Source organism: Fusarium verticillioides, chromosome 8 (genome assembly GCF_000149555.1).
Source record: "Fusarium verticillioides 7600 chromosome 8, whole genome shotgun sequence".
Classification (NCBI taxonomy): Eukaryota; Fungi; Ascomycota; class Sordariomycetes; order Hypocreales; family Nectriaceae; genus Fusarium; species Fusarium verticillioides.
This window is the reverse complement of record NC_031682.1, coordinates 283,458-299,675: the sequence shown is the minus strand read 5'-3', so window position 1 is coordinate 299,675 and position 16,218 is coordinate 283,458. Positions and strand designations below refer to the sequence as shown.

The window sequence follows — 16,218 nt, the reverse complement described above, 5'->3', positions numbered from 1 at the left end:
GTCTGCTGCGGCTATCTAGGTTCTCTCTGTTGGTCCAGTGCGTTGGCTGAAGTCAGTAAGTCGATGTTGGTACGGAGCAGCTGCAACTCAGCCCCGCTGACCATCTCGCTTGTCTTGTTGCGCCAAGTGTAGCTGAGAGCGAGGTACTCGGCTGAACTGCTTCCTCGTGCTAAGCACCGGTCTTTGACGTCAATCAACCAAGAAGTTTTCTGTTGGTTGCTTTGGGGCGAACATGGCTTGTAACAGGTACCAATGTGTCGAGTGTCTCAGGTTGAGACAGAAGTGTTATTTGCAGTTGAGATTTGTGGCTGTGAGCTTATTCCGGCAGAGAGAACCTAGTCTCAGGTTGAGAGCCAATCTTTGATAGACTGGATGACAGTTGGGTCTTCATCAAGTTCATCAGGGCTAAAATGGTGTTCCATCGTAATATGCCACGGCCACTGATCATGAGAGATAAATATTATATTAGCTAAAGGCTGGTGAATTTGAAGTAATCAGAGGGCCTGAATGTTTTCAAGGAAGGGAAGACATACATATAGCCTCTCTGTTATTAGGCATTAATGCGCCAAGGATTCTATCTGCAATACGATATCAGAATTATGGCTGTGAAGAGAGGCTTGAGAAAGGCGCTACAGTCTTGCGTTGCTGTGTGCAGCAACGATGGTAAGCACAGCCCGGCCAAGCAGGCTGCAATCCAACAGTGCCCCATTTGGGCATTTACAACATAATAAATATCTTCAAGTATATCTCGATATTATGCCAGTAGGTCAAAATATAAACACAATTACACTAGGTAAGATACGACTTAGTTACAGAGAAACTCCAATATGGCAAGAGAGGTCAGAAATGACTGTAAAGATTGATGACACGATAAAGATTACACTTCATTATAATCTTTGTATACATCAGCACAGATAACTTGGACCTCAAGCGCCAGCCTTATGTTTAAGGCTCTAACCCTCCAAGCCACTTACAGGGGTACCGGTGCAGGCCTATCAGGTACACCATCCTCTCGCACATTCGTTGGGGGCCTCAAAAAACAGGTGGTGGCTGTGCCTCTGAGACATGCAGATTCCCTGTCCCATCTTGCCCCGCCTTCTTCGTCTGACATCTCTTGCTTCGCTTTGCATTTTGCACCAGACCCTACGATTTCATAACGTCTACATCCTCTGGCAACGTGCGCGAAAGACCTCTACCTGCTCATACCGTTAGAGGGCGTTCAGGCGCAATAGGCCTACACGTTCTCAGTGCTCACTCCACCCCGAAATCATGGCTTATCAGCCTCAGAAACGTCGCCTGACCCTGAGGAGTGAGGTAGACCATAGAGATCACAAGTCGCAGAGAAGATGCACCGCTTCCTATGAACGATATACAATCGCTTGGATCTGTGCACTGCCAAAGGAAATGACCGCAGCTCGAGCTGTGTTGGACGATGTCCATGAACCCTTACACAGGCAGAAGAACGACACCAATTCGTATATACTTGGCAACATAGGGTGCCACAATATCGCTATTGCGTGTTTGCCAACCAATGAGTATGGAACGAATAATGCGGTAAACGTCTTGACCAATCTTACCCGCACCTTCACATCCATTTATCTTAGCCTCATGGTTGGGATTGGCGGCGGGGTCCCTGGGGAGGACTTTGACATTCGTTTAGGCGATATAGTTGTTGGTACTCGCGTGGTGCAGCACGATCTTGGGAAGATCATGGGAACTGGGCGAATCCAACATACTGCAGTCCCGAGGACTTTGGCCCATCTAATTGGCAAAGCTTTATCGTGCCTACAAGCGGAGCATCAACCGCATAGCAGCCGGATTCCCCTCATCTTGGAAGAAAAGTTCAAAGCGTATCCAGCCTACGCCCGCCCAACTACAGCGGATCGTCTCTTCTCTTCAGCATACCAGCACAAATCTCGAGCACAAAGCTGCGATGAATGCAGCCCTTCGGCACTGAAACGGAGAAGCGAGCGGAATACAGATAATCCATATATCTATTATGGTACCATCGCCTCAGGAAATCAAGTTATAAAAAGCTCAACAGTTCGCGACAAGATCTCCCAGGAACTCAATGCCATTTGTTTCGAGATGGAAGCGGCTGGCCTTAATGATATATGTCCCTGTCTGTCAGTACGGGGAATCTGTGATTATTCTGACTCTCATAAGAGCAAAGAATGGCAAGAATATGCTGCCGCCACCGCTGCCGCATTCGCAAGAGAATTCCTGGAAAAGCTCCCTCCTACAGAAGAAATCTCTGCAAGCACACCAGAGAGTGTCCAAGAACAGGACGATTGGCTTCGGAACGAAAAGTACAACAAGCTTTTGCGCGATCTGCGCGAGACTGATCCTCGTGATGACAAGAGCCGTATCGAAGATACGAAAGGTGGACTGCTGGAAGATGCGTACCGCTGGATCCTTGAGAACGACAAATTTAAAGAATGGTATAATGCTTCCCAGAGTGAGCTTCTTTGGATCAAAGGCGACCCTGGCAAGGGTAAAACAATGTTGCTATGTGGACTCATCAATGAATTTGAGAAAGAGCATTGTCTCTTGTCCTACTTCTTTTGTCAAGCCACTGAAGCACGATTGAGTAACGCGACAGCCGTGCTCCGTGGTCTGATCTACTTGCTTCTTGTTAAATGTCCTCCGCTTATCTCTTACATCGAGGAGAAGCATGATCATGCGGGCAAGCAGCTCTTTGAGGATGGTAATGCATGGCAAGCTCTTTCTAAGATCTTTACTGCAATGCTGGAGGACCCATCGCTAGATGGCGTGCTCCTGATTGTTGATGCACTTGATGAGTGTTCAACGGACCAAGAGAAGCTCCTTGACTTGATAATCAGGTCTTGCAATGTCAAGTGGATCGTGACTAGCCGTAACTGGCCGGAAATTGAACAGGTCCTAGATCGTTCCACCCAGAAAGTCAGGCTACATCTCGAGTTGAATCAGGAATCAGTTTTCAAGGCCGTTGAGGCATTCACTGAATGGAAGGTGGAGAAGTTGGCCGAAAAAAAGCAATACGACGCAAAGCTCAAAAGCGACGTCAAGGGCTATCTAGCTGAGAATGCTGATGGCACGTTCCTATGGGTTGCTTTGGTTTGTCAAGAACTTTCAGATGGCAAGGTGCTCCGCAAATGTCATACCCGCAAAAGGCTGGAGGCATTTCCAAAGGGTCTCGACTCGCTGTACGGAAGAATGATGGCATACATCTCTTCTTTAGATGATGCAGAGATATGTAGAGAGATACTAGCTCTTGTGTCTGTCGTGTATCGACCAGTGACCTTGGCTGAGTTAGAAACTCTTCTAGGGCCACAGTATGATGGTGGGGATGGTGACCTGCGAGAGGTTATCGGTTGTTGTGGTTCCTTCCTGACATTGCGGGGAGATGCTATCTATTTCCTGCATCAATCGGCCAAAGACTTCTTGGTCAACAAGGTGTCAGACCAGATTTCCCCTTCAGGCCTTGCACATCAACATGAACTGATCTTCGAGAGGTCAGTGCAGGCACTATCGGAGGCCCTGAAGCGTGACATCTGCCAACTCGACCGACCAGGATTTAGCATCAATAATGTGTCACCAGATATCCTCCAGACATTGCATCCCATTCGTTACTCGAGCGTTCATTGGGTAAATCATCTCTGCGACTCGGAGGCCAACAGGGCGAGCAACAGTCTGAAAAGCGGTGGCGATATTGACATATTCATCCGAAAGAAATATTTGTACTGGCTGGAATCTCTTGGTCTCATAGAAAGCATAGTGGAAGGAGTAAAGGCCATGCATAAGCTCGAAGATTTAGCTACTGTGAGTTCTCCAGAGCATTTTTTGGGAGCGATCTAACAATCAGATCCAGAGATTACACGCACCAGAGCCAGTGACGAAACTACTTCAAGATGCTCGCCGTTTTATCCTCGCCCACAAGCGAGCGATCGAGATCACTCCATTGCAAGCCTATGCCTCGGGACTAGTCTTTAGTCCAGAACGTAGCCTCATTCGAGAGCTATTCAAGCATGAAGAGCCAGAATGGATGAGTCTGAAGCCAAAGATGGATAAGAACTGGGATCATTGCCTACAAATCCTTGAGGGTCATGTCCGTGAAGTGTCGTCAGTGGCCGTTTCACTGGACAACAAGCTTATTGCATCGGGCGGATAGGACGAGACCGTCAAGATATGGGATATAGAAACAGGCGTATGTCGACATACTATTGAGGTCTATGATGGCTTTATCCATTCTGTTACTTTCCTACCAGACGGGCAAAGTCTCGCATCCGCTTCACTGAGTATTAAGATATGGAACACGAGAACAGGATTATGTCTACAGACGCTAGAGGACCATGATGCAGACGTGAGATCACTGGCTTACTCTCCAGATGGCCAGTATCTTGCATCGGGATCCTCTGATGGGACAATTAAGATCTGGAGTTTAGATACGTGGGAATGTCTCAAGACTCTGGAGGACCGCTCTTACACTGTCACTTCACTGGCTTTCTCACCAAATAACCATCGGCTTATATCAGGATCAGTTGATACTACGGTTAGGATCTGGGAGAGGAAATCATTCTCATGTTTACAGACACTACAGGCTCACGATGATAAAGTAGTGTCAGTAGCCTTCTCGCCAGATAGTAAGCGTCTTGCGACAGTCTCAAGGGATGGTATGATTATAATCTGGGATGAGTCGACACGCTTTAGTCTTCCAATGCTGAAAATATCCTCGCGTTTCGGGATCGCAATCTCAATAGCTTTCTCAGCGGATGGTGAACATCTCGCTCTGGGTACGTTCGAGCCCATGATAGATCTCTTAGATGCAAAGACCGGCACAATTCTACAGACTCTGGACGGCTTTGGTGATTCTGTACCGTCTGTGGCCTTTACGGCTGACGGGCAATTTCTTATATCAGGCTCAGGGGATGGTTCAGTCAAGATATGGGCTGCGTCAATCGACGGATGCCCGCCAACAGTTGACTGTCATAATGAGAGAGTGAAGTCTTTGGCCATTTCGGCAGATGGCTTGCGAGTCGCGTCAGGATCAGACGATACTACTGTCAAGATCTGGGATACTGAGACAGGAATATGCCTTCAGACACTCGAAGGCCATCGCAGCGCAACACAATTTGTGACCTTTTCGGTGGATAGTAAACGCTTGGCGTCTTGCTCCAGCGATTGGACAATCAAGTTGTGGGATACTATAGCTGGTGCATGCCTCCTTACACTTCAGGGGGATGGAATGATTTTCTCAGTGGCCTTCTCAACAGATAATCAATATATTGTATCAGGGTCGAGTTCAAACACAGCCAGGATCTGGAATGCAGCAACGGGTAAATGCCTATATGCCTTTGAGCATGACGATCATGTGACATCAGTTACCCTCTCAGCCGACAGTCGGTGTCTCGCAGCCGGCCTAGGGGACGGGATGATTAGAATTTGGAAGATCAGAGAGCAGAACTTCCAAATGCTACAGGGTCATGCCCGACCGGTATCATCAGTAGCCTTCTCGGTGGATTCCCAGTATCTCGCATCAGGCTCGTTAGATGAAATGGTTGGGATCTGGGACTTAGAACAGTGCATCTGTCTGCACACAATCAACATCGGTAAAGCCTTCGATCGCCTAACTTTTGACCTATGGACAAACTCTCGGATCTACACGAATATCGGTGCTCTGAACTTAGAAGTACCAAACTCAACGCCTGATGTCAACGCCGAGTCACTTGGGATAGCTGCCTTCCCAACTTCTGATTGGCCCACCCATTATATTCATACTGATTGGGAATGGATTTTGAATCATGGTGAAAACGTACTTTGGCTCCCGCCCAATTATCGTACCAAGCTCTCGGCTGTTTTTAAATCAACTGTAGCTGCTGGTTATGAATCAGGTCGGGTACTAATAATGAGGTTTTCTCAGAATAGAGATAGTTGGCAGTTAGACTAGGTAGTTGGCTTTATATGTTATTGTGCTGTATAGCTATAAGATATAATGGAGATGACGATAGAACAAAAGATCATCATGAAATGGAGCAAGCTCCAGATCGAACTTCACTCGACCTTTTTCATCTAACTGTGCTCCATCATGCGATATTGGCAGAGGTTCTTCAATATCCAGGACTTCTAGGCAGTTGCCAATAGCGCCATCTTCAGGAAGCCACAGTTTTGGTTTCGGAAGCCATGTCTCTGGAGGCTGATAACAACTTGACCCGTACAAGGCCATGAACTCATCCTCGGTATGGTTTGGTGACACTTCATTCTGAAAATCCCCAAAAGCCGATATTCGGAACCAGCTTCCACACATACGGTGTTTGGCCTTTTGTTGAGTGCTCCAAAATCTCTTGTTGAAGGTTGATGGCGGAAGATCCCTCATAGTCTCTGTTGAAGTCGCAACGCTTGAAGATGATCCATATTGGTCAACGCCTCTAGCCGCAATATTTTCGCCCTGATGAAACCTCTTAGATGCACCGTCATGATCGAGCGTGCTAAAGTTATCAATGCAAGGATTCATAGCTTTTCGTAGGGACAGGTGAATGAAAACAGTAAAAACGGCCAGCAACACGAGCAGAGAGAACTGGACCCACGCGCCATATCTGAGGAACACCAGAGTTAAATACGCCTGGGCTAAATATAACCCTAGCATTATATGCATCATTGCTCGAGGGTAAAACCGTCCAGTCGTGTCCAGAGTTTCGGTATCATATATATGAACCAAGGTATACTTATAAACAAAGTATACAAATCCGAGGCCCGTCAGTGCAAAGACAAGGACAAGCGGAGCAATGCAGGCATAGGTAATAGCTGCGGAACGTTAGTGTTACATGATGTCTATGTTCCATGATAGACTTACCGATAACCCCAATCGTTGTCATAACAGGATAAACACTACCCCAATGAACTACATTGAGTTCGTAAAACTTCTCATAAGTCGTTCGAGGTGTCCCAGGACGTCCCCTTCGAACCATGTTGATAAACAGCTGCCATAGCTGAATGAGCTCAGTGGCACCAGCTGAGAGGCACCGAACCAAGATATATGACATGTACAGGATAGAAACCTCGGGCACCTGTTGCTGCAAGAAAGTCATGTCGCTGAAATACGTAATGGGCGACGATCGGAGCATTGGACCTATAAAGATTTGTAGCGTTTGGAAGATGAAGTATCTTTTGTGAACGAAGTGTTCGATGCCAGTTAGAGTAGTGACCCCTGCGAACTTGGCACATATCCTCATGAGAAGTGGAACAAATTCGAGTAAGATCCACAGTAGAAGGGCTCGTCCCAAACCAGATATGGCGTTGACCGCTAGCTGAGGAAGCTCTGAAACACCATCCACTCTACCCACCATTGGTGCAGATGTCACTGACACTACAAGAGTAATTGGCATGATCCAGACAATAACACATCCCCCGATCACAATGGTTACCACGAATTCTCGTAGAAGGCGCTCCCACCATTTGATCCTAAGAGAGCTCCAAACAATCTCACCAGGCTTGACGCCCATGACTTGTCGGCACATTTGAAGTGGTTGATGCTGTGGAATTGATTGAAATGCGGCCTGAGCACTAGCAAAAGAGTCAAATTCGATAAATGCTGTATTCAGGTGCTTTCCTTGGCCAGCTTGGTATTGCTGGCGTAATTTGTCGATCTGTTGGTTGAGGAGATGCAAATCCGATCGAGTAGACTTGATCTTACCAGGTTCGGGGCTGGGCGGCTCAAAAGCTAGGTTTGAACTTTCGTGGCTTGATACTTGAATATCGACGTCTTTTGTTTTTGGAGCTCTCCTTTGGAAAAATCCAACCTTCTCCACATCAGGCTCGCTAGATCGTGTTCGTCTCATCCAGTTGAGACTGGGTAGAATCGGCCGTATTCGAGATGGTCTTCCACGGTTATATTCGTTGATGAGGACAACCTCTTCCTCTTGTAATTGCCGCGCTCTTTTCTCCCTCTTCTTGACTAGTTTTCTCAATCGCCGTAAGGCTTGTGGTATCGAACATTGAACCAGTGAGTGGCCAAAGAGCTTTTGGAAGACTTTTTCATTCAGACAGTGTTCAGGAATGGAGGTTATCAGGATAGTTCTGGATGTCCTTCGCTCGTAGTAGCCTGATTTTGACAGGTAGAAATGTCGTAAGTTAATGTAGTAAAGGTGTTCCCGCCATACGATATATAGGACAAAGCCTGGGCTCTAGTCAGACCTGTCAGGCTCGAGACGATAAGGAACTTACCAGTAAAGATCCATGATATGACTACATGAGCATAAAGCTGGTCATGGTTCTTCAGATTCAGTATGGTTAAAGAATTGAGAAGTGGCCATTCTGAACCCCTTGCGTGTATCGGAAGTATGACTGGCCAAGTGAGGACAATACCAATGAAGCAGATAAGACTTAGAACTCTTAGATATCGCAGAAACAGAAACCCGTCTAAAGAGCATCTCGCAATAATGTAGGAATCTGGGGCGCGAAAGGAGGAAATCCAGCCCGTTGGTAGTCCAAATAGAGATGACCTATCATAGTAAGCACGACTATCTCGGGGTTTCTATGGAGTTCCTCACCTATATAATGGGTTGATGCTCTTGGGGGAGTATATTCTCGGGATACGTCGACGAAGGATAAAAAATAGAACCAAAAACAATATCGTGTAGATAATTGTAGGACCAGCAGCTAGGACGAGAGGGCCAACCGGGCCACTTAGCAACGCGGGTAAGTCAGCCTTCAACGTGCCTCGTTGAGCTCCGACTCCCTCTCTGACTTGTCCTACTCGAGTATCGTTGCCCTCGACGCTATCCTATAACATCATCAGTATTGAACTTGAAGCTCTTACCCTGTGAGTCAACATACCTCCTGACGCATTGTGTTAGATGTGCTGGGACTGCTATCTTGAACAACTAAGCTAGTTTCGTAGGAGTATGGCGAAAAGAATCTATGATATGAAGAGAAAAGCTTCTTGGAATTTTCTTTCCTCGTATTTTCAGCCCTGCTTACATCTGCCAAGCCAGTGTAACCTTGATCCTGATATTCCTGGGTGGTCAGATCACCGCCAGGGCGTTTGATCCCCGCATAGCTGAAAGCTGCATCGGCTGTCAGCACAGCCGCAGATCGACGAGCCAGTAGAAGCTTGAGAGTGCCTCAATGATGCAATCGAAGCAAGGGATATCGGACATTATTAGACTCCACACCATGTACAATGAAACAATGTCGCAGATGCCTGGGCAACTGTAAGACGTCTTCGCTCCCCGAAGACAAGGTTGTCAGTAAGCTTGAATATTATCTACGTCTGTCCATTTGACGCTAACTATGGTAATCGTGCCAATCGGGCGAAAGATTGCGGGTAACGCTCCATTCTAATGCGTCGTTTTGCAAATTCGGGTCAATGGAATGATTGAAGCCAAGGTGGCCGTAATGTTCCACAAAGCGATGTCTGTACCAAGTATGACAGGCGACAACATGGAGTCCGCCCGAGTAGGAGCTAAGGAGAATGGTATCCTTCAGAGTAACGGCATTTCAATGGAGGGTCCAGTCTACCGGTCTATGAATAGACATTCGCAGAAAGCCATACTACCCAGTCTTATTTCGGTGGCATTAGGGTCATCGTCTCTATCTTTTGGGTGTATTATTGTCTTTGCTGCCGGATGTCCTGGTTGACAAGCTTATACCTGAGTTCCTGAAGCGCAGGCAGTTGCAGCGCCAGCCGTCACTCATTGTCGACTGTTAATATTGGAATGGTGAGCTCAGGCGAACATGCAAGTGCCCAAAGGAGCAGATTGATCAATTGTACAAGTTAGACTGATGTATCCCGTCCTACTTAAGACCTGGATGTCGGCTTGGGATCCATGGTAGTCTACTTGCAAAGGTTCAAGGCAATTTGCTGGGAAGCATGCAAGACATGGGCTGGAGTATTGACAATATACGCGCCTTCAGATACAGCATAATGTTGATAGACAACTTGCTGTAAGTGGTATTGTAGCAGCCAACGAATCCCATAGTACTTAATAAGTAGAGCGAGGCTAGAGCATCGCGGAAGCAGCCTATACTAAAGCAAGGTGCTTACTGTAAATATGTGGCTTGGCTTGGAAGGAGCCTACAAGCAATATGTAAAGTTAATGGAAGCGATATAGGACGGACTAAAGGGCAGTCAGAGATATATAGGGCTTTCTAGTTGATCCCAGAAAGAAAGTCTATTGTTGCTGCTTCAACAATGGCTTTGGACTGTAGGTTATGAACCATATCAATATATCTGCTAGAGAATGGCATCAACAATCTGTTGCCTTCTAGGTATCCCTCGTCATATAGTTCCCACATGTCCTCCAGGGCTGTTGAACTAGCGGCAGAGCCAATTCCCGAATCCGTCGGAGACGAATAGTTCTGACATTGACGAACAATCCATGACGACCGAATTACGTTGCCATTTGGGGCCATCACACGTAGGCGAACTCCATCAGGTATAGACTTGTAAACAATAGGCCACTGCATCCTCGCCCTGAGTCCAGGGATCAGCGCGTACACCTCGTCAACATAGTATGTCCTGACCGTCTCGTCATAAGGTCCGATGAACGGATCGTCACCGATTGATGCTGGCAGAGTAGAGAATTCCACAAAGGCGACTACTGAAAAGTTGTGTTTGAGGGTTGTAGTATATCTCTGAAGCCAGCCAATGAGGAATTGAGGCGGCAGGCTGGCAGGGAGGGGTATTGTGACTGAGAAATGGTGTTGCACCCGCATTTGTGGATCTGGCTCCTTGATTCAATTTGATCAGCAGTTGGTAAGCGCGTTAATTTGTTGGTTGGAGGCGATCATGAAGGTGTGTTGGACGCTCTGTAGTAGGTTCGTAAACAGTAGATTAGATCTTCGCCCTGAGCGGCGTCAGATCTGATTGGTGTTTCTGCCTACTAGTTCACTGGCGCCTATCTCTTTTGTAAACCTCAATCGAGGGATGTGACGTGAAGTAATAAATAAGTAATGCGCTTGTGGACGCGAGTCGCGCAAGCCCTTTTAGTTGTCAAGATAAGATAAGGTCTATTCTAGTACCTTCACTAACACCATCTCGGTAGTCACTAGTCTGAGTCAGTGATCTCCGATTGCTGTAATAATCGCCGATCTTGGAGTGAACCCCAGCCCCAATCCTTCAGCCATTCGGCAAGTACTTTCTGTATTACGAGCATCCCATACGAGATTCTGCACCAAGAACTACAGCTAAACTACCAGGCAGAGATAAAGAAAGAATGTAAAAGTAACATCATTAGCCTAAATATTCCTAATTTTACTTAGTATATTACTTAACAGATGCATGTTGCGACGGGGATCTGTCAGATCATTATAAGTGTACAGCATGGCCAATGAAAATCATGCCTGTCCGAGCACCATACAGACAATGCTCTTATTGGAAACCAAACTATATAAGCTCCATTGCAAATAAGAACAGAGTCTCTTCCAAGATTAGTTAATGTAATTACTTAGCATTCTTGTTTGCGCTATTTATTTATCTAATGCTATTGTCTCGGTTCTTCTGTGGCCTCTTACCAAAGAAGAAGTCATTGACAAGATCATTTCAGAATCGCTCTTGTAAATCCTGCAACAACTAACCAGCGTTTTTCCCGATGTCAGTGAGCGTCTGGAGACACTCTTGCCTCTCGACCTTATAATTCACTACATTAAGCCTCTCGATCCACAGGTTACCATCAAGCATATACTCATGCCACTCCTTGGCGGCTTGGCCCAATGCGGGCGAGTCTTCAACCTTTTACCTGTCGCCGGATCCTTGAGTGCCACCCACTCATCCAAAACCGATTGTTCAAATGGTTCCCAAATGTCTGCTGCGCTGTGCAGTGTCAATACCTCGATATTGCACGGGCGAAACGAATTGCCGCGCCGGGGTGCCATGGTCACATCGCTACCGCCCATGATGCGCATTTCGAGAGGCATGCGTGTAGGTTATTGTTTGCGGTTCGTATAGGTAAGAAGAATAGTATCCCACTAAGCTTGCTGAACCGGGGCGGAGTCTATGGTGCCTTCAGGAGCACCCTTCTTTTGGGCAAGGGGTATCTCAACTTCAATGTCTCTGACTCGAACATGCTGGATTCCTCGCTAGGAGTGCAAGGCATTAGGGAGGAAGGTCTCGTTATTCTGCTCGAGAAACGCTTACATGGCATCCATTGAGATGAGGGTAACGTAGGACTCTGACATGTCTGTAGCATTGATAAAATCTTGCAGTAAATCTGCATTCTGTAGGATGCTCATCTTAGCTGTTTCCGCGAATAAAAGTCAGATATGAGCGTCATCCGGGAATGAAACTGCCCCAGCACAGTCAATAATAGGTACGCAGCAACATACATGCTACTTCTATTACTTCGACAGTTTATAATAAGTGAACTATCAGCGCGTCGAATTTCTATCTCGGCTTGGCCACATACCTCGAGAGTGACACCTAAAGCTGGTCCTCCCCGGGAAGAATTCTAGAGAACCCTTGTCACAGACCGTGGACCCGACGGCATTTCCGACTTTCTGGAAAGAGTTCAACCGGTTTTTTGGAGAGAAAAGCTCGCCCGTAAAATCTCCAGGCCGCCTTGAGTATTCATTCGGCATTACCCAATGCGGCAAAGTGACGCTGATCCTTCCTCCAAAGTGTCTCAACCCTATCGTGTCAACCTCTTTAGCAGCTTGTAAATTGATGATAGGAAACTAGTGCTTACTGTTTTGAAAACTCTCCGGATAAGTGTCCGGATCCTGGAACTCTCCGGCTGGCTCTGCCATCATTATAGATAAATGTCAAGCTGACTACGTTCTCATCAACCACCAAAGCTAATATATTATTCTAGTCTCAACTAACGACACCGGCAACGCCCAAATTCTATTATATACCGTTTCATTTATAAGATGTCCGACGGTGTAGAAGATCTAATTCGCCGTTTCGCCAACAGCCAGGCTGAGAGCGTTAAAGCCAAAGACCCAAAACTTGTCTCAGCCACGTTGGCCGATAACTGTCGACGTTTCATTGCGCCTGCGTCGTTCATGATCGAAATGGGCCTCCCCAAACCAGTTATTGAAGCGGGCTCTCCGAATGGCCTATACGAACAGCATTTCGCTATGCAGCTCCCGTTCATCGAATCAGCTTCATGCAATATACACGACACTTCATTTGACTCGCAGAAGAAGAAAGCGACAGTACACTTGACGCACCAGATTAAATTGCTAGGAGTCGAGGAAGAACTTTTGGTTGAGAATATGATTCTCCTTGATTTAGATGAGAAAGGTGAAAGGATTCAGAAAATTGTTGAGTTTACGGATGTCTCTGAGAGTAAAAAATACATGGCGGTTCTCCAAGGGTTGGTAGCTGCCAAGTCTGGGGAGTAGTCAGCAAGGGTGCATTCAGCTGCTGTAAAGCCTAACGATCAGCGGGACACCTCAATAATAAATCAAGGCGCAACCGACAGGTTTTCTAGACTCAGTTGAGATATTTGCTCTATTGTATTAAACCTGAAGTGTATCGTATGACGGCAATGGAGTACCAGATGAGAGCTGGTACGATCAAAGCATAACTCCTGAACCTGGATTCTCTTTAGAATCGAGAGTTACGCAATCAAGGGACACCATTGAGCTTGCTGAGCAACAACTGGTGCTCAATATCTTACGTCGGGGCTTTTCTTATCTGCCTGAAGAACGGCTGAGTGCCGGAGAGCTTCTGGAGGATGCATCATTCAAGGCGCTTATGGACATGGACTTTAGAAGCCGCAAGCAGTACTTGATCACATTTCTCTTTATCCTCGTCCCAAACTCATTCCCGGAGTGATCTGTGCTAGCCAGGTCGATAACTTACGCTAAAGTTAACGTCGCGACGGGTTTGCCAACTGCCGAGAACGGCGGCGGGTGAACCCGCACAAGCTTATCTATAAATAGCAACACGCAAAAAATGGGCCGGAGAACGGAGAATTTGCAGACGGCTCGAAGCTTGGCTTTCAGCTAAGAAAACCAAAGGTTTGGGACCAAAAATTGGCATGCATTCAGATTCAGAGAAATGACCATGTTTGCCTGCAGGCGACAAATACATCACCAGGAACATGCGGGAGTAGATATTTATCGCGGGGAAACCTGGGTGCTATTGAGTTTTGAGCATGCTAAAAGTGACATGGCAGCGCGCGCAGTGACACGGCAATTCAAGCGTACCCCGCTAACTGGTTCTAACATTTTCTGTCTTACTGACCTTTTGCAATCTACCCTATGCTAAGCATTTGTATGAGCATTTTAATATTTTTAATCATACTTTACAGAAGCAATCAGGCTATAAGGCTAATAATTATATTGACTTCGCAAGCGAGCTCAATACGAGGATGGCGATTTGCACTCCTGATCTGGCATGTTCTCCATGATCGATATTACTCTGAGAAATCCCAGTAGCCTGGCGACGTTGCAGCAAGTGGAGTCAATGGAACTTCAGGCTCACAGAAAGAAACCAGAACAAAGGTACCGAGAATACATAGGTTCAGTAAGCGAAGGGAACCATATCGTCCATGTCCTATCGCTATAGGCCTGATGTTATTATCACCGACGCATAAATGAGAAGACACCGTTGACGTTCCAGACGATGGTTTGACAATTGCGTTGAATGGTGACATTTCATCGTAGAGCACCTGAGATCTAATATCTGCATCTATAAAATACCACTCCAGGTTACACTATCCCTCGCCTAGCCTCCGCCTACGAGCTCTCCTCTTCGCTTCAACGCAAGGGACTCAAGTTCTGGAACCTTGATGTATCCAATCCCAGAACAGCATCCAACTGCCGATCATTACTAAACAAGAAATCAGTGATATGCGCCACATTTTAACTTTAGCATTGCGTGATCTAAAAGCAAAAAAGCTAAAGTCTGGTTAAAACAGACCACAAGTCGGCGCGGTTGGTGTCCGTAATCCGACGGCTTGAAAGCCCTGTTAGTTCCATGCATAAGTAAAAACCTTCATCTCTCCTCCCATCAACACGGCTCACCCATCCTTGCAGAATGCAACCCCTGAATTCCTTCTGCCGGATGGTACTCGATCTGAGTGGCCAGCGTCGTCTGCGGTTACCTGGACGTTCCATTTATCGAAATCCGTATTCCGGATCATCCCACGAGATGTCGCTTAGGGTGTACGAGATCGATTGGTTCTGAAGCGAAAGAGTCGAGGTTTTCGTGCTAACTTATTTAATCCCTTCACCGAGGACTTTGTTTTCTATTAGTCAGGTTTAACATGTGCCGAATCCACAGCGCTGAAGGCTTAATTTTGCTGGACGGGCCTTTTATATACAGCTTCTAGAAGTGAACTAGACGACTCCATAGATTAGCAATGGAAATCCTAAGCTTGGACGGATAGACTTTGCACTGGCAGGTCTGCTATTCCCTGCTAGGCAGCCGCGTCGGCCGCGGAAAAAATACAAGGGTGTGAAATCTACAGGGCTGTTGGTAATAAAGTTTAAGCAGTGTAAGCTCTGATTACAGGGGGTAACATGAATTCGTGCCTAATATATTTCTCTGGGAAACTCTTGTCGGTTAAACATGTGAAACACAACCGACACTCGTAATAAAGCATATATATAATGCATTGCAGATGTACTCAGCCAGAATCCAGTAAGTGACGAGAGAAAACAAAAGGTGTTGTAATGCCCCCTGTAGCTTACATGGTACGATGAATGGAGGATCCCGAAACGCGGCTGGCCTCCCTGTTACGCGGTCACGAAAGGGGCAAGGGATCGGCAGTTGAAGTCGAGACTTTTAAAAAGCCCTTGATTGGTTTCCGGACCCCCAGATCGACGACGGCTGTTGATCCCGACCCCCCACCCAGCGAAGGATTTACCCATCTTGGCTCTGTGATGCCACCCAAAGCCCGAAAAATCATGAGGTGGCGCCAAGGATGAGCCCTGAAATGAAAGAAAGCTTCAGTAAAAGTAAATCTCCGGGTAGTGCACTGAGAGAGTTTCAGTGCAGGGGTTATATCAAAGGATGAGATCCTACAAGCTGCCCAACCAACACTGTTGCGTGTTCTGGAATTTGACCTGTAAGTTTATTAACGTGGCATGAACAAAAGAGGTTTCTTATCGCGAGCGATATGCCCTGTTGAGATAAGTAGTCTCCCGAAACACATGTCTTGTACGCAGGGTCGGGAAAAAAAAACAAGGGAATGCATGGTGGTCCCAGTTGCATCATTGCGTGAATTAGATATCAGCGAGAAGCTTTATCACCCTAATCCGCCCCATTCTCTGCTTTCATGTGTTTGATCT

At 46.7% G+C, this 16,218-nt stretch overlaps 5 protein-coding genes across 5 annotated transcripts; 2 read left to right on the top strand and 3 right to left on the bottom strand.

The window, feature by feature from the left end:
* Positions 1 to 1,108: 1,108 nt before the first annotated feature.
* On the top strand, positions 1,109 to 5,926 carry FVEG_07672 (hypothetical protein; the record flags this gene model as incomplete). Its single annotated transcript, XM_018896348.1, has 3 exons — positions 1,109 to 3,801; positions 3,851 to 4,087; positions 4,151 to 5,926. Exons 1-3 carry the CDS (start codon positions 1,270 to 1,272, stop codon positions 5,924 to 5,926), a joined length of 4,545 nt encoding a protein of 1,514 aa, XP_018753799.1. The 5' UTR covers positions 1,109 to 1,269.
* A 33-nt stretch (positions 5,927 to 5,959) lies between these two features.
* Positions 5,960 to 8,823, bottom strand: FVEG_07673 (hypothetical protein; the record flags this gene model as incomplete). The annotated part of the gene is made up of 5 exons (XM_018896349.1): positions 5,960 to 6,780; positions 6,830 to 8,152; positions 8,200 to 8,477; positions 8,526 to 8,758; positions 8,812 to 8,823. The coding sequence occupies 5 exons, from the start codon at positions 8,821 to 8,823 to the stop codon at positions 5,960 to 5,962; spliced, it is 2,667 nt and encodes an 888-aa protein (XP_018753800.1).
* A 1,302-nt stretch (positions 8,824 to 10,125) lies between these two features.
* Positions 10,126 to 10,906, bottom strand: FVEG_16162 (hypothetical protein; the record flags this gene model as incomplete). Its single annotated transcript, XM_018905400.1, has 1 exon — positions 10,126 to 10,906. The coding sequence occupies exon 1, from the start codon at positions 10,690 to 10,692 to the stop codon at positions 10,126 to 10,128; it is 567 nt and encodes a 188-aa protein (XP_018753801.1). The 5' UTR covers positions 10,693 to 10,906.
* A 710-nt stretch (positions 10,907 to 11,616) lies between these two features.
* On the bottom strand, positions 11,617 to 12,123 carry FVEG_16163 (hypothetical protein; the record flags this gene model as incomplete). Its single annotated transcript, XM_018905401.1, has 2 exons — positions 11,617 to 11,788; positions 12,113 to 12,123. The coding sequence occupies 2 exons, from the start codon at positions 12,121 to 12,123 to the stop codon at positions 11,617 to 11,619; spliced, it is 183 nt and encodes a 60-aa protein (XP_018753802.1).
* A 720-nt stretch (positions 12,124 to 12,843) lies between these two features.
* FVEG_07674 (hypothetical protein) lies at positions 12,844 to 13,320 on the top strand (the record flags this gene model as incomplete). Its single annotated transcript, XM_018896350.1, has 1 exon — positions 12,844 to 13,320. The coding sequence occupies one exon, from the start codon at positions 12,844 to 12,846 to the stop codon at positions 13,318 to 13,320; it is 477 nt and encodes a 158-aa protein (XP_018753803.1).
* Positions 13,321 to 16,218: the final 2,898 nt, after the last annotated feature.